Genomic DNA, 25,139 nt, shown 5'->3' with positions numbered 1-25,139 from the left:
TTAGATTTTACAAAATGATTTTTGAACCTAAATACAGAAAAATGATTAAAAAATTACAATTATTGATTTAAAAGGGGGAAATCAGGAAATTTAATGAACATCTATACTCTTCATTTTAATTTGATCCTAAAACAGAAAGTTCGGACTCATAATTTATTTTCTCAGGCCGCACAAAATGATGCGGCAAGCCAGATTTGGCCCATGGGCCGCCACTTTGACACCTGTGACCTAGATAAAATCTCAAAATATATTTTTTCAATGAGGTCCTTTTCTGATTATTGTCTTGTTATTATCAAAAAAACAATTATTAAATTAAGTGACATTTATACACTATTTTCCAGTTTTATACTACATACTACTGTATGTTATTCTTCATTCACCTACAACGACTCCAAATCCTCACCTCTTATTTATTCGCCTCATTGCCGGCCGATTTAAAGCATATCGTTGAAAAAAGCGGAACAAAATAAACACCTCCTATTTGCTCCTTTTTTGTTGAACACTACAGTAAATATTTACAGTGATGTGTCATAGTCGGCTTGCCAGGCAAAGGCATTGTGTGACTCCATCACCCCGCAGATAGCGAGCGGTATGCAAACAAACGCGGGTAGCTTTTGATTGACAGAGCACGAGCTGCCACTCACACAGGCGGAGACGCTTTTCTCGCCTTTTTTTCCCTCCTCCCTGCAATCTGTCACCTGCGACAAAAGCGGCACTCTTCACCCTGTCGCTTGTGACGGGGGAAGAAAGGTGGGTGGGAGGGTGGTCTTGCCTCATTAAGAGCTCTGTCTGCACTTCCTAACGCTTTAGAACACATTTATTAAGCGACTTAGAAGACTCCCTGCCAATAAAAACATTTGTATAAAATCCAAATGTTTATACAGTAAGGGCAATTCACAATTTTTTAATCCTTCCATAAATATGTTTATAAAATAGTAGTTATTTAATTAATACAGGGAAAAATCTAATCATATGTTAGTTGGATTTGATATCATTTGTTTTTTTTAATTTTCACAGTGAGTATTAAGATAAATCAAAGACATCCTGAGATTTTAAGACAACTATCCCTCGCAAGAGGGGTGCTTGAGCCTATCCCAGCCAATCATATCTCCACCGAGTGGGAATCGAACCCATGTTGCCCGTCTTCAGAACCACTGCAACATCGGATGGCTTAACAACTACCCTACTATCTTTTTTTTAAAATTAATTATCTTAACAAATGAGGAACATTAAGAAGAATGAATTATCACTAGGGACGGTGGATAATTTCCTGTTTGAAATCCGTGAGATCAATCGAGATTAATCTAGGGCAGAGCGTTGTATTTTTCCAGTGTTTTTTACGCCGTTAGTCATTGCGAATGGTGGAGCTTGTTCGCTAATACGAGAGGAGTATATATTACTTTTCGTTGGCAAGTGGCCGTGCGTTATCCTATTGTGAGGACATTTGTGTGCATCATTTTGGGAATATTTTGAAGGGAATACGAACTCAAACAACCCTTGATATTGACTGAAAGTCAGTGTTGAGGCGGGGCAAAAAGAGCCAACCCGAAGAAAAGTATCAAAATGTCAAAACTAATTAAATTAAATTTAGTGTTAGGTTCGATTAAACTTATTTTTGAGTGTGTCTGCATTGTAATCCATGTTCATTAAGATTTGTTTATGTTATATTATGAGTGCGTTGCCGTGCAAAAAGCCCCACCCCTCCACCCCTTCCAAATCTGTACAATTTTAGTAATATTTAACCACTAGTTATATGTTACTTTGTTAATAAATGGCAAATTAGAACAAATAAAACATTTTTTTCAATCCAATAGGCTGTTTTTGGTATTTTTTTTCAGAGGGTCAGAAAAAAAAAAGTTTTTACTTCATTTCTATGGAAAATGTTCGTTTGAGTTACGCGAAAATGGACATATGAGCTCAGTCCCGGAACGAATTAAGCTCATATCTTGAGGTACCACTGTAGTTAAAAATATATATTTGTTAGACATATGAACTCATGAAGAATGAGTCAAGGACCAACTTGTTTTTCAATAAAATCTGAACAACCTGCTCAAATTTGGCAAGCATATCCATCAAAACTGTAGCTCTGACCTCATATAGGCAATTCTTTTTAAAAGGACATCAATAGATTGGGGAAAAAAAAAAACACCAACCTTCTGCGGCGACCTGGACATAAACACGGGCGACTGCGACCTCATGTTTTTTGCCGAGCAGCCTGCGTGGCAAGAAGCAGAGATAGAGAGAAGACGGTGAAATGAGGGCAAACTCAAATAGTGTGCGCCCACCAGTGCGGCATGACGCAGCGTGACTCATGCAAACAACCACACACGCGCCTTCGAGAAGGCCCCGTGGCTTTAAGCGTGAATGAATCAAATGGTTGGCGATGTCGTGCGGGTCCTCAGGGTGGCCTTAAATGCTTTTTAGACACGGAACAGCTGCTGTGGCCGTTTGCAATAAGGGCGGGACGGGGGGACGTGTTGGGGGGGTTCTCAAGCATCTGTTTACCACGCTGCTGGGCCAAATAAGTCAAAAAAACGGTTCAAAAGTGCATTTCTTAAAGGAGAATGATCAAAGAAATTGATTTTTTTGTTTTGTTTTAGTTTAGTTAAAGGCTGCATGTTTTGCTAAATGACAGAAATGGTCAAAATGACAAATGAGAGTCTGTTTTTTTTAGGGATAAATCTGTAAGAATGACTTGAATTGGTGAATCAACAACTTAGAAACTTACATGTTAATCTTTGAATTTTTACGTGTTGTTTCATTGAGTTTTTGGGAGTTTTTCATAGCAGGATTATTATAAGTATACTTAGAAAAAATGGGAAAATGTTGGCGAATTTTTGCCATTTTCAAAATTTGTGCATAACTTTGAAATTCAAACAAGTGTTTATAGGCATTTTCTCCTATTTTTAGGATATTTAAAATGGACTGGGACTTTAAAAATACTTTGCATCCTAAAGTTGATAAATCATTCTGAAATACAATGTGTTTTTTTTTTGCTATAATACACTACATTTTCTGGAGTAGAATACCTGTATAGAGTGGCCTGGGAGGGATGGGAGGACAAAGCAGTTTGCCGACAGGGTCAGAGAAGGACGGCTTGCCCTCTTTGACGCTGTCCAGGCTCCAGCTACTGGGCGTGGCCCGCACTTTCGACGGCACAAGGACACATGACAATCACCATCACAACAACAAAATGGCAAACACATGCACAAAAACAATGTGGAAATCATGCGTATTGAGGATGAGGGTTGCAGTGGAAACATGGAAACAAATCAAAATACCAAAAACAGAAAGAATACTGCAACTCTTATGAACTATAACAATGTTCTTAAACTGCTAAATGATAAAAAAAAACATGCAAAAATGTGACAAAGCTTTACTCAACGAAGATAATATATAATAAATGGAACTACAATAATCATATATGTATATAAAAAAATGAACGATAGGAAATTTAGAGTACTGTATTCTGCTGTTTAATATATCCCGAAACTTGCCAAAAAAAGCTGAGTTGTCGTTTAATATACCCGGGTATATTAAAGGGCAGGGGTATATTAAATGGCATGGGTATATTAAACGGCAGGGGTATATTAAATGGCGCACAAAAGGGAGGCTAAAAAAAGCAGAAATCATTTAACATACCCGGGTATATTAAACGGCAGGGGTATATAAAACGGCAGGGCTATATTAAACGTCAGGGGTATATTAAATAGCGCACAAACAGGAGGCTCAAAAAAAGCACAAATCATTTAATGTACCCGGGTATATTAAACATCAATATACATTCCCTCTTTTTTAGGGTTATAATTGTATAATTGTTTTGGGCTATAATACATTTCTTGTCGTCATTTCGAGATGTTCCTGTGAACACGTACTAATAATACATTTGTCACCGACAATTAGAAACTGTCACTTCACGCAATCGATGTGATCACAGGTTTTCCGTCAATTGTCGCACTTGCGTTCTTTCGCCGTAATTACAGCGTATGTAACAAAAAATGTGCGAAGTTCCAATATTTTGCGGTGGCGCTTTCCCCTTCGCAAGTAAAATATGGCACTTCCTTTGCTATGGCTAATTATTTCACAAGCTAATCCAATCCTGCTCGTGTTTTCTTCACTAGAGCGCCCGTAAAACCCAGAAAAAACAAGATCCACGCACCTAACAAGCTAAATCGAGAAACATTAAAAACCTTGGGATTTGCTTTTAGATGCACATTTATATTTATGAATTAATTCCACACCACTCCGCCAAGTCGGACATTGTAGGAGTCACGCAAATGCCCACCTTAATGAGATATCGGGCTTCAAACTCAAAACACGATAGCTACGATGTGCTCGATACGCGAGTTAATTGAATGCACTGGAGGATCGTTACGAGGAAATGACAAATACAATAAGTAGCCTGCTTTCCGTCAACCAATTGGTGCTTTTTACCTTTGTCTGGAGCTGAAAGATTGGGGTCACTACGGGGTAAAGTGGTGTCACCTATCAGATGAGGATTCACTCTCTGCAAGGAAAAGCAGTTATCATATTATAACCTTTCCAGATATATGCAAAGAAATACACACTCAAACTCGGTCTTGTTTGTGAATTCATGAAAAAAAAACTTCAGTTTAAGAAGCATTGAATATTATTGCACATGGGGGCTCATACGTTATCGTTTTTCTATTGAAATAAAGCAAGGAAGGCTTCACGCTGGCCTTCGGTCACAAAAACATGCACAATATTACTTTGTTGCAGTGTTATTTGTCACTATCTAACAAATAGCCTTGCTTTAAAAGACCGGGGAAAATAGTATGACACAGATATTCATGTATTCATGAAGTTTTGCTCTTGTGTAAAACAACTTCACACAAGATATTTTGTGCAAATAGTTCTTCTTTTCAATTTGTTGAATACTAACCTGCGTGGGGTCCAGTGGGTTGGGGAAAATGGCGCTAACAGGCCTCTCTCTTGGAGAAAGGCAGGCATTTTCTCTGGAGTGCTTGTGTTTCTCGGCCATCTGCGGTGAACCTGCAGTGGCGGAGAAGCGTTAGACCACATGTGTCAAAGTGGCGGCCCGGGGGCAAAATCTGGCACGCCGCATCATTTTGTGCGGCCCGGGAAAGTAAATCATGAGTGCCGACTTTATGTTTTAGGATCAAATTAAAATGAAGAGTATAGATGTATATTAAATTTCCTGATTTTTCTCTTTTTAAATCAATAATTGTAATTTTTAATCATTTTTTTATGTTTTTAGATAAAAAATCATTTTGTAAAATCTATAAATATATTAAAAAGCTAAAATCAACACTATTTTAGATCTATAAAAATGGAATATTCAGGACTTTTAATCCAGTTCTTTTAATCCATTTATAAAAAAAAATATCAAAATATTATATCTAAAATGGTCCGGCCCACATGAAATCAAGTTGCCATTAAAGCGGCCCGCGAACCAAGACACCCTTGCGTTAAGATGGTTACACGCTAAGACCTGGCGATCGGCATAAACCAAAAATAAATAGCCCGACTTTTCCTCACGAGCAGAAACCTGCTGCAAAACTGTTCAACGCTTCTTCTCACACTCGGGTTCAGATAAGAACACACGAGCAATAAGTCACGGCGGGCTTTATGGCGAGCCAGAGGCCACATTTATAAGGGCGCCGCCGGCTGCTCGCCAAAGGGGAGCGTATTCGCGTCTATAAACGTCGCCGTACGTATATTCAGTCTTTTTATGATTCGGATCAGGCAGAAATATAGGGCAATAAGAACCAGGGCGAGAAGGTCTGGGATATTCAGTGGACTGAAATGCAGTCTAAGAGGTTGCTTTGTAATGTCTGGGCGGAGCGTTGCATTTTTCAGGTTTTTTTTCTTCCCGTTACTCGGTGCGAATGGCGAGGTGATTACTAATACGAGAGGAGTATATACTACTACTCGTTGGGAAGTGGTCGTGCGTTATCCTATTGTGAGGACATTTGCGTGCATCATTTTGGGAATATTTAGAAGGGACTACAACCTCAAACAACCCTCAATAGATTGCATCTGAAAGTCAGTGTGGAGGCGGGATAAAAAGAGACAACCTGAGAGAGGAAAGGTATCAAAATGTCAAACTAAATTAGAATTAAGTTTAGTTTAAGGTTCGATTAAACTTATTTTTGGGTGTCTGCATCGTAATCCAAGTTCATTTATATTTGTTTATGTTATGTGACGATAATGTTGCCGTGCAAAAAGACCCCCCCCCTTCCAAATCCGTATAATTTTAGTAATATCAAACCACTATTTATGTGTTGCTTTGTTAATAGATGGCGAATTAGAACAAATCAAAAATGTTTTTCCAATCCAATATCCTGTTTTTGGTGATTTTTCAGAGGGTTGGAACAAATTATTTTGTTTTTAATTCATTTCAATGGGAAACATTCATTTGAGTTATGAAAAAAAACAACATATGAGCTCAGTCCCGAAATAAATTAAGCTCGTATCTCGAGGTACCACTGTCTTGGTTTTTGAGTTATCCAGGAAGAAATGTAAACATTTTTAAAAAACGTACCACGGGCACTGGAGGGCGCCGAGCTGGTGACGTTGGGTGAGGCGGAGTGGTTGGAGCTCAGGCTCGAGGTAGACGGACTCGGCTAGAAAATAAAACAAAAAAAGCATAATTGATGAGAGAGGCTAAATAAAACGTGACAAAAGGAAAGCAGTACATTTGGTTGCTGTGAATTGAGTTTGACCACTTCCCTTTTTAAATTGTTCTCAAAGTATACCTGCATATTGAAGACTTCATCTGAGCTTTCCGACTGTCCGGTGATATTGCTGACCTCGTTGGACGCCTGAGAGGACAGCGAGGACGATGAGTAGCGGTTTGCCGCCGGGTAGCTGAGAAGACTGAAAGAGAAGCAACATTGAGAAATGTGTTAAAAAAGAATGCAAAAGGTAAATAAGTTTTTCATATTTCGCCATGTGAATGACTCACCGAGATGAAGCGAGAGCCATAAGGAGAGAAAAGGAGAAGAAAAACAGAGGAATGAATGGAAAGGTCAGATTAGGTATATGTATATATGTGTGTATATATGTATAATATGTATATATATGTTTATATGTGTATATTTGTATATGTGTATATGTGTATATGTATATATGTGTATATGTGTAAATGAGTATATGTGTATATGTGTATATGTGTATATGTGTATATGTGTATACGTGTATATGTGTATATGTATATATGTATATATATGTATATGTGTATACGTGTATATGTGTATATGTATATATGTATATATGTATATATGTATATATGTATATATGTATATATGTATATATGTATATATGTATATATGTACATATGTATATATGTATGTATATATGTATACATTTATAGATGTATACATGTATACATGTATACATGTATAGATGTATACATGTATACATGTATACATGTATAGATGTATACATGTATAAATGTATACATGTATAAATGTATAAATGTATACATGTATACATCTATAAGTGTATACATGTATACATCTATAAATGTATACATTTATAAATGTATACATGTATATATCTATAAATGTATACATGTATAAATGTATAAATATATACAAGTATAGATGTATACATGTATAACAGAAATAACAGAAAAATCTGTTTTCTCCATTAAAAAGAATTTAAAACATGAAAAACGAGAGAATTTTGGATATTATGAGGTTGACAACGTCGCTGAACGATTGACTTTAAAATATATTTGTGGATTCATTTTAGTCGTAAAAAGCCAATGAATTGAGGCACGGATGGAATGCTTGCTTTATCCGACGATATCGTCCAAAATGAAGGAGAATGGAAACCAAAAGACAAAGAGCAAAAGCGGATGCGACGTAGGCGGTATGCCGCATGCCGTTGCCCCCTGGGAGCAAACTGCACGAGCGGAAAGTCGCGGGGGGACAGCGGGGCAGGGTCACTGAACACGTCAACGCACGATTTGACGGCTGCTCAGTCACACGATGCCGGCTGCACATCCCCCCCAAAAGCCCTCCCCGCAGTCGCTCGCTCAGGTAGAACGCAAAAGTATTATTTGAGGTGAAGTGAGGACGTAGCCAAGTTTCAAATACAAAAAGGAAGTGACATGGAGACAAAAACAAATTTGTCATTGGAGGTACGCATCCAATGAGCCTTACATCAACCATATTTTCTCACATTTTAGCCGCCTCCTTGTATACGCCCTTAAAATTGCCCTAAAATCATTGATTTTTACAATTTCTATTGTATAAGTCGCCCCCTGATTCACAATTTTCACCTCCAGATTCATGGTTTTAATAGGGAGTACAAATGTGTTACTTTGAAAGGAAAATATGAAGAAAAATCATCGTACGTTGTATTTCTGAGATACTGTATAAATCGAAAGGGTGGTTTGCTGGATTGCACATTTTTCCCTGGACATAGATAAATTCAAAAAGGAAGTCATGTGAGCAGTACAACCAGGATGTGTGTCCGTATTGGTCTAGTTTGTTATCCCTAAGTAAAATGGCGAGCAATAGCAGGCAGGCACTATTAAGTGAGTTTTTTCACGGTTTATGCAAGATACGTTAATTTTGTTGAATTTTATTCATAAACTTCAAGATCAATTTTGGTAAGCATTTTATGTTTATCTCTATTTTGAAATAAATTACCATATCAGTCGCATTGTCTTGCATTATGGCGTTTCGCCTTTGTCACTTTACAATTTCGTTCATCTCAAGTCTAATTTGTGCGCATATAAGCCTTACCCTCGATTCAGTCATCTTTTTTTTTTTGGAGCAACAATATGCAAGAAAATATGGACGCTATATCTCTCAGAGCGCTCGCTGACGTGGATATCCACGTTTGGCATAGACCAAAAAATATGGAATAGCATGGATGAGATAGAAATTTGCTTCCATGCATTAAATGCAAGGCATCAAGCAACAGTTGAGATTCATATAAATGTTTTCACTCACCTCCGTCTGGCAACCCCTCGGCCGCCGTCCGGGCTGATAATGCTGGGTACCGAGTTCCTGCAAGTGCGTGGGCTCCCATTGGTGAAATGCACCGGGCTGGCACGTACATATGGCGGAAACTCCTGAAATTTGATGAGATATTGTGTAAGGATCTTTTCCCAAATGGGCGTTTAGTGTCCGGATGACACCAACCTGAATACCCAGACTGGATTTCATCAAATGGAATTGATCCACCAACTTCTTATGCAAAGGTCTCATGTCCTGAGGGACGACCTTCTCGTGAACAGCCAGACCGTATTCCAAAATATGTGCCTGCCAGACAAAAAATAGGGCCTCAGTGGCGTGACAGTTTCTATGGAATCAAAAAAAATGCTCCCATTGCATTAATATAGAATAATGACATTCACTTCAATACGCAAGGTGATGGTAATCATATTGGATGCCATTTTTAATCTTGACTTTTCAGCAGGAACATATTAGGATGGTTCCATTATATTTTGTCAAATAAATCGTGTATAAATAATAAAAGGATTGCGAGTAGTTTGAGAGCTTTTTTGATAAAAGCAGCAAAAAAAACGCAAAAGTAGTGATTTTTAATGGCGAACAAAATATGACAGAACACCGACAAAAAGGTCATGACGATGTGCGGTGGAGTGTAGCATAGCTTTTTTGTTTGTTTCTTTTCCTGGTGACCTCGCCGTCCTCCCCCGTGGCGAGTTTTCAAACATGTCTCCTGACCTTGTCAGTCGTTTATATTTCAATATTCATATTCAACATATGCCGCCCGCGCATCAAAATGCAAACAGATGCAGCTTGTTTTTATTCTGCAGTGAAGGCAGACATCCAAAGTCAAACGATATTATTAACCTGGTTATGGTTAAAAACGGTCTATGTGATTTGCTTATTGACATTTAAAATGATTTTTTGACAACCTGAATAAAAAAATTGAAAATATTGGAATGACGTTTTTATGTTCTCCTCAATTAGATTGTTTGATTGACATGTTTGTTTATGTGTATGTCTTTTTAGCTGTATATCTGTAGTAATTATTTTTTTACATTCCCCCCAATGTTATTTGAATAGAAATTTTGAATTGATTTGTTTTTTGTTGCCAATATTCCACAAAAAAACATTTTTCATTTCTTTTGCATTAATTGCATTTGTAATTGATTTGACTTTTTTTAAAAAAAATGCCAAAAAATAGAAGTGAGTTTGCAATTTTAAAACAGTGCATGTTTTAAATATCAATATTTTAGTATCTAGTACCTTGCCTTGAAAGTGGCTCCAGAAAAATTAATATTTCAACAACAAAAAAAAACCTTTAATCTACTGTTACCAACCTGTTCAAACATGAGTTCTCTCAGGCGCCCGATTTTCTCTCCGTCCTCGGGGTGATTCATCACGTAGTCCTTCACAAAAAAGGCCTGTGTGAAGACAAAACATCTGTTATGCAAAAAAGAGAGGACAGCAGAAGGTGTTCTTGCCTATGCCTTGTTACCTTAAACCTCATTGGGTTGAAAAAGTTCAAAAAGTTTACCAATTTACCAAGTTTACACCATTTTTCCAATCCAGAGGGTTGGAACGAATACATTTGTTTTTAGTTCATTTCAATGGGAAACGTTTCTTTGAGTTACGAGAAAATCGACATACGAGCTCAGTCCTGGAACAAATTAAGCTCGTATCTCAAAGGTACCACAGTAGAAGTGTACTTTTTAACATTTGTGGTGGGACAGCGACTTACACTTAGGTAAACTACGTTTTTTTTGTCCTTTGTCTCATACTATTAATAAAATTTGATTCATGTTTTAAGCACAAATTTAAACTAGAAATTGTCCAAACCCTTTTGATTGTCATTTTTATTTTGAGTTCTTTCCCAATTAAAATAAATTCACTATTATTTTATTTCACTTTTTAAACTGTATTTACATTTGTATGTACTTTTTAGCTGTTTTAACTTTTAAAAAAAGAAGAACTACAGCAAATATTCTCTCATCATTTAGTTTTGGTTACACTTGAGTCTTGATTGACAGATTTGGCCCCCCCGTGGCGCGAGTTAGACACCTACGTTTTGTTAGATTGGGTTGCCATTTGTCCAACAAACCACTAGACGATAGAGGCAGACAAAATAATCAAAAGTTAGGTTGAGGTTAAATGAAAATTCCAAGTAAGTGAGTGACTGGCTCAGTCAATCATGAGAAAAACTCCAATTACAGACGGAATGAGAATAGGGAGAAGGTGAAATAAATCAGACAGCAGCACCTCCCAAAAGGGGCCGGGACTCAAATTAAAGCAATAAATCTTAATATTAATAAACACAATTTTGCCCTAATTCGTCGCGGGACGAACTGCCACAGCTGTCAATCGGAATTACGCTGGGAAACGCTAGCTACGGAAAAAAAAGTGGCGGCGAAGTTATTTTTTTTCTGGCATACTTCCTGGTAGCGGGCCAGGCCGCCATTGACGGCGGCGTCGATGACCCCATTGAGGCACATGGTGAGGGGGTTGACGTTCTGCATCTGCCTGCTCTGACACTGCGTGATTAGGGTGCGCAGTTGTAGGTTCTTGTTCTCGATCACCTCGATGGCGTTTTCCAAGGGGCTCACTTCCACCTGTAACCATGATGGAGTAGAAATAAGATATATTTTTAAATATGTATGTGTGAGTCATATAAAAACACCAGCTAAATCATACCAAGGTGCCCCCAGGGTTGGCCAGGGCAGAAAATTTACTCACTAGTATATAATTAGCATAAAAAGTGTATAATACAGGTGAATAAAATTGTTCAAAAAAACATAGTGTATTGCTTTTTAATTATAGACAATAGTAATATAATATTCATATATGCCAGTACATGGTACCTCAACATACGAGTACTCTGACATAGGAGCAATTCGAGATACGAGAAAAATTTTGGGCAAATATTTGTCTTGAGATACGAGACAAATTTTGATATACGAGCAGACAGCGGATGCCAGATGCTGCTCATAAGAACATTATGGCCACTGTCTCTCTTCCCGCAACCAACTTGTGTGATGTATCTACGAGCACTGGGCGGGGCGTTGCATTTTTTCAGTGTTTTTTTTCCCTGTTAGTCAGTGCGAATGGCGGAGCTTGTTTGGTAATACGAGAGGAGTATATACTACTTTTTGTTGGCAAGTGGTCGTGCGTTATCCTATTGTGAGGACATTTGTGTGCATCATTTTGGGAATATTTTGAAGGGAATACAAAAGCAAACAACCCTTGATAAGTTGCATAATATTGTATTACACTTTTTTAAAAATCAAATCTCACCTCCAAAAATTTCACTTCAATATTTGAATAGTAAAGTTGTGTTTTGGCATACTTTTGTATTCAACAGTAGAGGAAAATGGAGACCACAAAGTTGGTTTCACTATAGAAATATATCAAGTTGATTATATTTCGCATATACAAATCGATATAAAAATAAAATAATTCTTTATACTTAATTTTTTAAAATATGTTATTTACAGTGATGTTAGTATTCTTTTTTTAGTCATCTTGGTTGTGTTAGATGGAAGCTAATAATATCCTAAATGTGGCTTTTTAAGTGGCATTAACGACTTCTACTCCAAAAATTCAATGTCGCAATTACTTGAGGTTCTTCAATGTGTGACCACCTTGCTAATTTCTAATTTGGGCTCTCAAGTAATTGTTTTCCAATGGCATTTTTTCGCACATTTTCTGTTTTAAGCATTTGGCAATCATGGCTGTTTACTTTAGATGCGGCGCTGAGCAGTTGCACGTTGCCGAGTGATTAAAATTGTTTCAATTAAAAAGCCAACTGCCGGCATGTACTGTGAACAGAGGAGTCATTTGGGGAGGCCAAAAAATAAAAAATAAAAACAATAACAACAACACAATGTGCTTCAAGATGATAAAAAAGCCTCTCATCACCTTTTTCATGTATAGTCTTTGTATTTAAAGATGAAGTAGAATAATTGCAAGAACTAATTAGTATTGGGTCAGCTGTGAATATGATGTTTCTTTTTATTGTTATTTTTCTAGCACTGTTGCACCAATGCCTTAATTTTCTTTTGGTAGTGCCACATTTCAGTTTCTATTGCAGCTTTTGGAATTCACAATTTTACACTACAACCTTAAAACGTGGGTGTGTACAGTGTTCCCTCCCTACTTCGCGGCTCCGCCATTTTTTGGGGAATTTAATATAATAAATAAATACAAATATTACATTGAGACAACATATTTTACATTTTTTTTTGTTATAACATGAATGTCACTCTCTCTACCCGTATTCTATATGGTGTACAGGGGGGTAAAAAAAAATAATAATAATAAAAAAATGAATAAAAAACATTTTTTTGGAAAAAAATTCAAATTAAGCATTTTTGAAGGGGAATCTCTACTTCGTGGAAATTCATTTATCGCGGGTGGTCCCGGTCCCCATTAACCGCGATAACCGAGGGAACACTGTATACGTATCAATGCAAATAAACCATAAATTAATTTGCAAATTACAGATTATCCAAAAATAATTTGTTGAACAGAAAACGGGGAAAAAAATGGATGACTTTTTAGACAAAAATGGATATTTATCATGAACACAGGACAAGGATCCTTTTATTTTTGACCATGGATCAGGTTGTTGTTTTTTAAAAGCTTACCAGCTCTCGTTTATCCACCTCGAACCACCGCGAGATGCCAGGGAGACTCTGGACCAGCGTCAGGGTTGTCCTCTCCACCCACAAGCTCTGCAGAGAAGCATAACAGGATGGCACACATCCTTATGAGCAGCGAACACAAAAACAACGTGAGAAAATCATTCCTCGCTATCCAAGCGGCCTCTAAAAAGGAGAAGGTCACGTGTCATGTCTTATGTCGGCAGCCATCAATTGACGACGTGGCACTTAGTGGGCTACAAGGTCACTCTGACCGCATCAATTGTTATAGAAAAGCCAATAAGAGCCATGGTGGATGTCAAAGGAGGTGAAAAAATAAAGATGAAATGAAATAATGAATTGTAGTTGTTCACAAATGGTTGAGGCATTTTTTTTAGGGATGAATCTTATCAGCTTAATGACAATATTCACCAAGTATTTCCAATTACGCCGCACTTAAAAGTTAAATTTTCTCCAAAATAGGCGCTTTGTAATCCAGTGTGCTTTATATATGGAAAAAAAATTAAAATGTGTCATTCATTGAAGGTGCGCCTTATAATTTGGTGCGCCTTATAATGTGGTGCGCCTTTAAATGCAGTGCGCCTTTAAATGCGGTGCGCCTTATAGTCGGGAAAATACGATATATATTTCAAATTTGCTGTGTTTATTTTCAACTATTCTATTTTTTTCATCTTTAGTTTAATCAATTGAATTTCAGCAGGACTTGTATGCGTGTCATTTTTCCCCTACATTTTGAACGACTTTATCAGATTTAGGGTTTATATATGCAAGATTATTTCCAATGTAAATATGTACATGTTCGCTAGTGTTGACATATTTTCAACATTTTTCTTGATAGCTCTCGCAAGGTCTGCGAGTGGTTTGAAGCTTAATTGAGCATTGCGCATCTTGCACAAGGACACTTCAGTAGCGAGAGGCGTTGATCGATGATGAAGGAAGCTTTTCTGACTCACACGACCACCTTATACGACCTTCATTGATTTTTACGCTTTTTAAGGCCGTGAAGACTCAATAGGTTCATCGCATGAAAATAACATGTAATACAAAATGAATAACAACTTCAACACCTCCTTAGGGAATACTCCCTCCCACTTTAGAGTGAACCATCTCCACTTCATTAATGTGTGCAAGTCGTGTTTGATGGACGCTAAATAAGATGACATGCATAGTGAGGGCCAATGGGTGTTCATTTAAAGTGTTCGCAGCTGCATCCCTGCTAAACTGTACATGGCCCATCCAAACTGTAATTAGTTTTCAGGGAGTCAGAGTGAATTATACATTTGCAAAATAGATGTTGGTTAATAGTTGTGTAAGCACATTCAGAGTTGTTTGTCACCTTTTGATTTTGGGGGATATCAACATGACATTTCCAGTTCATTTTGGGCTGTTTTTAGGTCACTTTTGTGAATATTTGGGCTGAAATTGGGTTAATTTAAGGTCTCTTTCCTGATAATTTTGGTTCAAGTCCTGTTGATTTGTGGCAATTTTTCTGCACTTTATATGTAGGGTCATTTCCAGTTCGTTTTGGGACAATTTTAGGTCACTTCTGTGAATATTGAGCTGAAATTGGGTTAATTTAAGGTCCTTTACTGATGATTTTTAAGCATTTTGGTTCAAGTCCTGTTGATTTGTGGCAATTTTTCTGCACTTTATATGTAGGGTCATTTCCAGTTCGTTTTGGGACAATTTTAGGTCACTTTTGTGAATATTGGGGCTGAAATTGGGTTAATTTAAGGTCCTTTACTGATGATTTTTAAGCATTTTGGTTCAAGTCCTGTTGATTTGTGGCAATTTTTCTGCACTTTATATGTAGGGTCATTTCCAGTTTGTTTTGGGACAATTTTAGGTCACTTCTGTGAATATTGGGCTGAAATGGGGTTAATTTCAGGTCCCTTTCTGGTGATTTTTAAGCATTTTGGTTCAAGTCCTGTTGATTTGTGGCAATTTTTCTGCACTTTATATGTAGGGTCATTTACAGTTCATTTTGGGACAATTTTAGGTCACTTCTGTGAATATTGGGCTGAAATGGGGTTAATTTAAGGTCTCTTTCCTGATAATTTTGGAGGATTTTGGTTCAAGTCCTGTTGATTTGTGGCAATTTTTCTGCACTTTATATGTAGGGTCATTTCCAGTTCGTTTTGGGACAATTTTAGGTCACTTCTGTGAATATTTGGCTGAAATGGGGTTAATTTAAGGTCTCTTTCCTGATAATTTTGGAGGATTTTGGTTCAAGTCTTGTTGATTTGTGGCAATTTTTCTGCACTTTATATGTAGGGTCATTTCCAGTTCATTTTGGGACAATTTTAGGTCAATTCTTATTCAAGTTGTGAAAAACCATCTGAATTTTTTTCGGTCACATTTTGGGGCTAATCAATAGGTTCCCCTCCATCTCATTCATGCTGGGGTTATTTTAAGAGATGCAAAGTGAACGCGTTCCCACTATAGCTGTGAACCAATTTTGGTGTAGTGATTAATTTCTTTGTCTTCCATTACCTTAAACTCATTCTCCTTGTCTTTAGTGCCCTTGTGAAAAGGTCGATCGTATCGGAATCTCCAGATGTGATTGAACTTGTAAAAACTCTTGATATTGTCTGGCACGCCGTCACGCTGCAGAACATCCTGACTCTCGGGGATCGGGGTCACGGCGTAGATCTGCAAGTCTGCCAGGGCCACGTTTTAAGGACAAAAAAATGTGCTGACATACATTTCCCCTTATTTTCTCGCATATAAGTCGCCTTGTGCGCATATAAGCCTCACCCCTGATTCAGTCATCATTTGGTTTGAGCTACAAATACGGCCTATATGTGAGAAAATACTGTCAATTGATTTGGAAATGGTTAAATCTGAAAGGATACATTGCGCATCAGCCTGGTAGATGGTTTGGTCTGGCTGGTTGACGTGCTGCATGGCGATGGCGTGCGGGAATTCATTGAGCATCCGTTGTTGGAAGGCCTCCAGCCTTTCGTAGTCGTGGCCTCGGCACACAAACTCCTTGTTCTGAGGAGGGAGGGGGGCAGCGTAAAAGGCAGTGTAGGGTTATTTTGACATCTAGTGGAGACGTCCCATTACTGCATGTTAATGTCACCTCACTCTCAAGGACACTTGTATTAAAAAAAGGAAGAAAAAAAAACGCAATCTTCCCTTTGCACTTATTACTTCTTTAGAGACGAAGAAGAACAAATAAATGAAGTTTATGGGTTGTTCATCTTTACCAAGGGCAAAGAAGAAATAGCAAATTGAAGTTGTTGAAAGTAACACAAATTGAGACTGATTATACGCATTTCAATTGTTGAAATGCGAATGGACAACATGAATGTTTTTATCGGCTTATTGTGATTTTAGTTTTAATTGGTGCGACTTATACTCAGATGAGGAAAAATAGGAGTGGTTACCCGTAAGAAAAATGGGAATTTCTTTCCGTAGAATCCCACTCGAAAGAATTCTGGCTCAAGCCGTTGCTGGTCCATGATTTTGTCGTATAGTGACGCTTCCATCATCTGAGGACACAATTTCAAATGCATGAGTGACAAAAACTAACAATAATGACTCTTGTAACAGTTGCCTGACCCTCATTTTGCTGAGATTCCTGTAGTCGTAGTACGACTCGTATTGGTCGGCTAGCTCTCGGCACAAGATGATGCCGTTCTCCCAACACTGATGAAACAGATCAAAACATTTGAAAATCATGTCGGGCAATGAAGGAGGCGTTGGTGGGCCAAAGTCAAGAATTTCTTTATGGGAAAACAAACCCATGGCAAAGATTTTCACATCTCACCTTGCCTCTGTCAAAGTTCTGGACGATGGTAAGGTGCAAAAACTCCTTCCTCTGCCACTCACTTTGCATCGGGTAGTTGAGGAACTCCCTCAGAGGCCGGTCCGACCACTCCAGGAGCTCGTCGTACAGCAAGAGAGTGTACGAGGCCTCTGTAGTTGTGGATCGTATTAAAAAGATCAATGCATTGAATAATACACTGGTTACTAAGGCCCCAGTGTCTAACTACCTTTGGGGGATAATTAATAGTACAGAGGGTTCTTAATGTCCAAAATCATGTTAAAACACGGGGACCGGACGTTTGGTCGCCGGTCTTTTAGTCGCCGGTCAAATGTTGACAGAGAGTTTACTGTTGAAACCAACTCTCAAAATTATATTCATGAGAGAGAGTTTAATATCTAAGAGAGAGGTTTAATATCTAAGTACTGTTTAATATCTAAGAGAGAGGTTTAATATCTAAGTACTGTTTAATATCTAAGTACTGTTTAATATTTAAGTACTGTTTAATATCTAAGTAATGTTTGGTATCTAAGTACTGTTTAATATCTAAGTACTGTTTAGTATCTAAGTACTGTTTAATATCTAAGTACTGTTTAATATCTAAGTACTGTTTAATATCTAAGTACTGTTTAATATCTAACTACTGTTTGATATCTAAGTGTTGTTTAATATCTAAGTACTGTTTAATATCTAAGTACTGTTTAATATCTAAGTACTGTTTAATATCTAAGTACTGTTTAATATCTAAGTACTGTTTAATATCTAAGTACTGTTTAATATCTAGGTACTGTTTAATATCTAAGTACTGTTTAATATCTAAGTACTGTTTAATGTCTAAGTACTGTTTAATATTTAAGTACTGTTTAATATCTAAGTACTGTTTAATATCTAAGTACTGTTTAATGTCTAAGTACTGTTTAATATTTAAGTACTGTTTAATATCTAAGTACTGTTTGATATCTAAGTGCTATTGAAACCAGCTCTCAAAATTATATTCATGAGAGAGTTTAATATCTAAATATCTACTGTTTTCAACAATACTTAGATATTAAACAGTACTTAAACGAGGTACTACTGTGGTGGCGTTTACATGAAAGAAGATTGTGTGTTAAGATGGTTGCCTTACCTGTGTAGTTCTGCGCTTTGAGATGCAGGTCGTAAAGCTTATGGATGTAACGGATATACATTTCTTCCTTGTTTAGCTCCGTTTTGTAGAAGTTCTGAGTCAAGACAGGTTACATGAGTTGTGGAAAACCCCAGAGTTGAAGCCTTTTTTCTGTACTTACCAACAAACTGACAGTGCAGCCTATTTTCTTGCCGTCGACTTCTCCCAGCTTCATGCAGTCTCTGAAAAAAGAAATGAATCAAATTGACAAATTGTTCAATAACTGTTTAAATCAAGGGTGTCACACTCGGGACCGCTTTAAAGTCAACTTGATTTCATGTGGGCTGGACCATTTTAGATATAATATTTAGATTTATTTTCTTTATAAATGGATTAAATGAACTGGATTAAAAGCCCAGGATATTCCTGTTTTATATAGATATAAAACAATGCTTATTTTAGCTTTTATTTATTTTTAGATTTTACAAAATGATTTTTGAACTAAAAACACAGAATAAATGGATTAAAAAAATGAAAATATTGATTTAAAAGGGGGAAATCAGGAAATACAATATACATCTATATCTATCATTTTAATTTGATCCTAAAACAGAAAGTCAGCACTCATGATTTACTTTCCCGGGCCACACATAACGATGCGACGGGGCCAGATTTGGCCCCCGGGCCGCCACTTTGACACATAATGTGAATGTACCTGTAGTCCAAGAGCCTTTCCATTAAGCGAGTGACAGTGGCTATAAGTGAAATGCCACTTTCTCGCCACGTCTCTCGCTCGATCTTCTTCAGCAAACTGCGAAATAGAACACAAATATGGTCAGAAAAAAATGTGCTCACAAAAACGAGGGAACACACAGCGACAATATACCCAAGGGCCATTTTCTTGCCAATCCTCACAAAGACGACACCGAGAGAACAAAAAGAAGAGCGTCTTACCTAGGGTACGGACCAAACAGAGGAATTCTACTCCGGGCGGGAAAGCATAGGCGGGATAAATTAATATGATTAATATCAGCACACACACACACACATTCACACACAGGTTAGTTCTGAGGTTAGTGGAATAATACATCTCCACTCCAAGAAAACAAAGTGCAGGCAATTTTATATTTGGCTTAAGTCTTTAACGAGAATAATGTGCAAACATTTCCGTAATGAGGACCGTGAATGATTTAGACATGATGCGTTTTTGTTTTGTTTTTTTCTCTGGGAAATTACGCCAATGCTAAAAACAGAAATGGGATGCACACACAAACATACACACACATACACACATAAACACAAATTAAGCATGCGGGAGAACAAACCTGGAAAGACAAGGACGGAGTAGACCAAGACTGGACAAAGACGCGTATGTGAAGATGCAAAGTGAATCACGGATGTTGACCCATACTCACCTTTGAATGATGAATCCATCAATTTATTTCGATTTTTCAATTTCATTGTAAATCAAGCTTATTTTTTCATGGTTTGGCCCCGCCGTTTCTACTCAGGTGCGTTTTATAGTCCGACAAATACAGTCAATCATCGAAAGCTAACAAAGAGTGTTTGTATGCGACGGCCAAAGCCAGACTTTAATTACCAGCGAGGCTTTTTGTTGCCAAGGATACCGAAATTCATTTTCCCACCTCCCTTTGTTATGACTACTAAAGCTCCATGGAATTGGCGCAAAAAGGAAAACCTTGGGATTATTGGATTTTTCTGCTAGACAGCTTCCATTTTGACAGGGCAAACTATTTCGTTTTCTTATCTTAAAATGTTATCCTATTAGATTGGGCACAAAATATCATTGATTATTAAAATATATGTTCAACTCATTTGTCAGTGTTAAAGATTTTATGTCATTTGTGGATTGTTTTTCTTCAGATGACTACCGTATTTTCCTGACTATAAGGCACACTTAAAAGTCTTAAATTTTTTCCAAAATAGACAGTGCGCCTTGTAATCCAGTGCGTCTTTTATATGGAAAAAACAGAAAACGAAAAACCACCACTGTCGGATATTAAAAAAAACATAATTGCCTGAACTGAAACAATACTGTTAAATATGCAGATGCCATCTTAGTTAACAACATCTTCCATCATATAGCTCCTCCCCCACTGCAAGATTTTATACAAAAAAATCTAAAACATCAACAATGGCTGGCTCTAGAGGTGACTGTGTAGTGAGTGCTTCATATCTGGAAATCAATAGCAATTACCGTATTTTCACGACTATAAGGCGCACTTAAAAGTCTTCAATTTTCTCCAAAATAGACAGTGTGCCTTATAATACAGTGCGCCTTATAATACAGTGCGCCTTATATATGGAAAAAAATGTCATTCATTGAGGGTGCGCCTTATAATGCAGTGCGCCTTATAGTCATGAAAATACGGTACATTTTAAACCAGTTGAGATCAAGCATTTTTTTCCAACTCACATGCTATTGAAGAGTTCCCTGTACGTCTCGTCTCCCTTTCCTTCCGACATCAGACTGTCAAGCTTGTCGATAAGTTTTGCCTCCACCTATATTCAAAAGAGGATCAAAATTAGCACTATAAAAATGACGGTGAGACCATATTTTTAAGAGCTGGAAGCGTACTTGTTTAAAATTCCCACTACGTCTCTGCTCCCAGTCCATCATGTCATGGAAGATGGGGATCATCACATTCCTCAGATCCGGCTGAGGAACCAACGTGACTTCCAGGAATGGACCAATCATTGCCGGAATGAAGTTCAACTTGTGTTCTCCTGTAGAATCAGTAAACACCAAGTCACAGCATAGCGTTGCCAACGAGAATAAAGTCGTAATATGACGCATTGGTGACATGAATAAAGTCGTAATACTATGCATAGCCAACGAGAGTGAAGTTGTAATACTAAGCATTGCCAACAAGAATAAAGTCGTAATATTGCAAGTATAATGAGTTTTAAATTGAAATACGATATAAACCTACATAGTATTGGGAATCTCATACCATTTTTCTTGGAATATTACAACTTTACTCTCATAACATGTAAAGTATTGCAAAATAATGAGAGTGGAATCTCGTACTAGTACCACTTTGTCTGGTAATATTACAGTATGTAGCTTTATTCTCGTAAGTATGACTTTTTTCTCATTATATTTCCTCCTTGCAATATCTTAATATATATATATAAATATATATATAAATATATATATATATATATATATATATATATATATATATATATATATATATATATATATATATATATATATATATATATATATATATATATATATATATATATATATATATATATATATATATATATATATATATTTATATATATAGTATGACAATAGAATTTTTTGTCATTATGTCACTTTATGCCATCATAAGAACTTCCACTAACATATAAGCTTTATTATTCAATGAATATTACAGTAATAGGCAAAATGTAGAAAATAGACAACTCATTCGATGTCGTAATGAGACACAGGGTCTCAAACGTGGAGGTCAAGGGCCAATTGCGGCCTACAGGACTGTCTTTTGCCACCCAGCGGTTAACATAAGCCAAGTGAAGCCTGCCTGTCAATTTTTTGTAATAGCTATTCTTGTAAAAAACAAAAACGTGCAAGTATCCATACTGTATATACAAGATCAACTCACCTAAATTCTGCCACATGCTGAAGATCTCACAACCCATCATCACCCTCATGTCTCCATACCTACACCGTACAAAAACATAGTAGTAAAAATAGTAGTCATGCACTGCGAAAATACCGTAAAAAATGACTCACTTTTCCAAAATCTTCTTCCTCTTTGACGGCGAGAACGACTCCAACTGAAGGCAGGGCTGGTTTATAAACAGTACTGACAGGTAGAAGTATGAATCCCACACCTGAAAAGAAAAAAACAGCAATGGAAACTAACTGACAGATATTAAAATGTTATAAAAAAATAAAAATAAAAGATTGTCTGCTCAGTTTTAGGGTTTTTTTTTTCCAAATAGATTTTGACTTTACCTTGTAGTCAAACTTGTCGTTGAGAAAGTTTTTCCTCAGGGCGTCAGAAAGGTAAAGAACGGTGGTGATAATAACGCTGGAAGAAAAGAGTGAATTAGCTTCCAAAATGTGGGTATTATGCGAGAAAAATGAAAAAAAAATGGTGGTACGTGCTTACTTGTTGGTGACAAGTCGCATGACAGTCCAGTCTTTTGGAAACATTTCTGGTCGGATTAGGATCCTGAAGACTGTGAAGATCTGAAGAAGGAAGTCCTGGACACACACCCAAAAAATGTAAGGGTTTTTGCTGTCTAATTTTGATTAAATTATAGCAAGGAGAAGAACATCTTGTTTTGATTATATCTAAAATCATCATTTAAGATCAAGCCCACCAAACAAATACATTTTGAAAGAAAAATTGGCAGAAAATCTAATCTTTATAATGATTTTTCTTATTTGATGAACCTTTTTGACGAAGAGAGCCACAAACTATTCATATTTTCAAATGTTATTCCTTGTGAGCCATACTATGAATTGAAAAGTCAAAATACATACATATAAATGAGTGCCTTTTCAATTTTTTTTTGTAATTTAACCACTTTTAAAGTGAAAAAAAATGATTATTTTATAAAAGATTCTTATGTTTTTGCCAATCAAATGAGAGGATGCATTCCAGAAGAGTCTACAGCGAAAAAAAAATAAGATTAAAGCAGTTCTAGATGTAATATCTCAGTTCTGTCACCAGCAGTTTCCATATTTTAGCTCACAGGTTAGCAAAAAGCCAGATGCACTCATCAAAAGAACCACATGTGGCTCCCGAGCCATAGGTTCCCTACCCTTATGTATAATAGTATCATATTTACAGCTTTTCCTCTTTTCTCAATGACACAGTATGTTTCCTTTTTGTTTGCTTTCTTATTAAAATATGAATACACAAAAACTAAAAATAAAGCAAAAGGACAATAAAAAGTCCATGATTTAGTTTAAAAAAAAACAATGACAAATTTAAAAGGAAAAAATAATGAAATATGTATTGTCTTTTCACCCTTTGATTTTTCTATAGAAAACAAATCAATGTTGTTTGCCGTTTTATTTTCGTCATTAAAACACTTTGCTTTGAATCTTTCATTTTTTTTAAAGCACGTTGAATCTGACAGTAAATAAAATGCATTTCGAAATGTATTTCGGAGTAAAAACTTTGAAAAGGAATGACTAATAAAAAGCTATTTGAGCAATAATTGAGTGCATGTTTCCCAGCAATCTCACTGAATGACGGGTGAAGAGTGAATGCATGGCTTTACCCTCAAGTCGTCTTTGCTGCCAAAAGCCTGAAGTAGCTGCTGGTAGTGTCTGTCACTCATCTGTCGCAGGAGCGCCAACAAACACGCCACAAACTCCCCCTGGCAAAAAAATGTGTGTTTTATTTGATTTTGTCTTTCCACAGGGAAAAAAAACACAATTTTTCCTTCATTTTTGCCAAAATAAATCCAAGATAAATCAAAAGGCTGCCCTTAATTCCTTTTATTGGACAGCTGTGAGATATGTACATAAAGACATGAGCAGCTCAAGTATCCTCCAGGATGAGCTACTGGTTCCTCAGCGGCACCCCCGATTGGGGGGTAATAAGCATTCTGAATCTTAATTATACCGCCATTTTGTGTTAATTGCAGAAACGCAATTTAAAATCGAGAATTACTTGGCAAAAGGAGAGGGTGCCCAAGTTTGTGTACATACAGTGACATCCTGGAATTGAAGTTGTCTCATGGTGGGCCCGGTGGGTTGGGGTCGGTTGCTGATTTCCAGGATGGTTCTGAGAAGAACTCCCAGGAGGCTTTCCACAATCAGGTCCACTTCTTCTGAGACCACTGGTTCCTACAAATGGACAAATATGAGCGGCTACATTTCTTTTTTTTGTATTATTACAGTGGTAACTCGAGATACGAGCTTAATTCGTTCCGGGACTGAGCTTGTATGTTGATTTTCTCGTAACACAAAGGAACGTTTCCCATTGAAATGAACTAAAAAGAAGTTAATTCCTTCCAACCCTCTTAAAAAACACCAAAACAGGATATTGGATTGGAAAATATGTTTGATTTGTTCTAATTCACCATCTATTAACAAAGTAACACATTACTAGTAGTTCAATATAACTAAAATGTGCTTAATTGTACTAAAATTATACATATAACTTCTACGTGGGTGAGAACTAATGAAGTGATTGATCGCCGTTGATGGACGTCTAATCCATTAGAAGTGGGAGAACTGACAGTGAATTAAGCCCCCCTGACTACAAATGGATTAGACGTCAAACACCATGCAAGGCAGCCACTGAGTAAAAATCGGTTGCAAAACTTCATTTTAATATCCACTTTGATAGGACTGATCCTCTTACCAACATGGCTACAAATAAGCCATAAAGGTAACAACGATTCAAGGTTTTTTCATGCTTCAATCCCAAATTAAAATGACTTCATTACTTGTGGACATCCAATTCATTTGCCACGGGAGGAGGAGAGCAAATGAGCAAATGTTCACTAGCTGTCAACCCTCACACTTCAAATAAATTGGCTGTCTACCCCTTTCAAATTCAGACGTGTTCCCTCGGTCATCGCGATAAGTGAATTTCCGCGAATTAGGGATTCCCCTTCAAAAATGCTTAATTTGAATTTCATTCATTTTTTTT

At 36.9% G+C, this 25,139-nt stretch overlaps 1 protein-coding gene across 4 annotated transcripts in view; it reads right to left on the bottom strand.

The window, feature by feature from the left end:
* dock4b (dedicator of cytokinesis 4b) overlaps nt 1-25,139 on the bottom strand; it is a 71,998-nt gene that overhangs the window by 2,563 nt on the left and 44,296 nt on the right. For 2 of the 4 annotated variants that reach the window (XM_077709330.1, XM_077709327.1), the window contains 28 exons: nt 24,191-24,328; nt 23,758-23,856; nt 22,635-22,729; nt 22,478-22,553; nt 22,253-22,353; nt 22,122-22,180; nt 21,086-21,234; nt 20,924-21,009; nt 19,441-19,467; nt 19,202-19,297; nt 18,668-18,728; nt 18,508-18,601; nt 17,385-17,533; nt 17,177-17,263; nt 17,002-17,106; nt 16,465-16,606; nt 16,103-16,269; nt 13,595-13,681; nt 11,384-11,560; nt 10,292-10,375; nt 9,144-9,263; nt 8,952-9,073; nt 6,741-6,861; nt 6,527-6,608; nt 4,904-5,013; nt 4,435-4,507; nt 3,030-3,146; nt 2,154-2,215 (listed from right to left, as the gene is read on the bottom strand). In XM_077709330.1, coding sequence (XP_077565456.1) covers nt 2,154-2,215; nt 3,030-3,146; nt 4,435-4,507; nt 4,904-5,013; nt 6,527-6,608; nt 6,741-6,861; nt 8,952-9,073; nt 9,144-9,263; nt 10,292-10,375; nt 11,384-11,560; nt 13,595-13,681; nt 16,103-16,269; nt 16,465-16,606; nt 17,002-17,106; nt 17,177-17,263; nt 17,385-17,533; nt 18,508-18,601; nt 18,668-18,728; nt 19,202-19,297; nt 19,441-19,467; nt 20,924-21,009; nt 21,086-21,234; nt 22,122-22,180; nt 22,253-22,353; nt 22,478-22,553; nt 22,635-22,729; nt 23,758-23,856; nt 24,191-24,328 — 2,886 coding nt within the window. The remainder of the gene's footprint in view (nt 1-2,153; nt 2,216-3,029; nt 3,147-4,434; nt 4,508-4,903; nt 5,014-6,526; nt 6,609-6,740; nt 6,862-8,951; nt 9,074-9,143; nt 9,264-10,291; nt 10,376-11,383; nt 11,561-13,594; nt 13,682-16,102; nt 16,270-16,464; nt 16,607-17,001; nt 17,107-17,176; nt 17,264-17,384; nt 17,534-18,507; nt 18,602-18,667; nt 18,729-19,201; nt 19,298-19,440; nt 19,468-20,923; nt 21,010-21,085; nt 21,235-22,121; nt 22,181-22,252; nt 22,354-22,477; nt 22,554-22,634; nt 22,730-23,757; nt 23,857-24,190; nt 24,329-25,139) is intronic. The other 2 variants (XM_077709328.1, XM_077709329.1) reach the window with 2 other exon arrangements.

The sequence above is a fragment of the Stigmatopora nigra genome, chromosome 23 (assembly GCF_051989575.1).
Source record: "Stigmatopora nigra isolate UIUO_SnigA chromosome 23, RoL_Snig_1.1, whole genome shotgun sequence".
NCBI lineage: Eukaryota > Metazoa > Chordata > Actinopteri > Syngnathiformes > Syngnathidae > Stigmatopora > Stigmatopora nigra.
The sequence above is the reverse complement of the archived record's forward strand: the minus strand, read 5'-3'. Positions and strand labels throughout refer to the sequence as shown.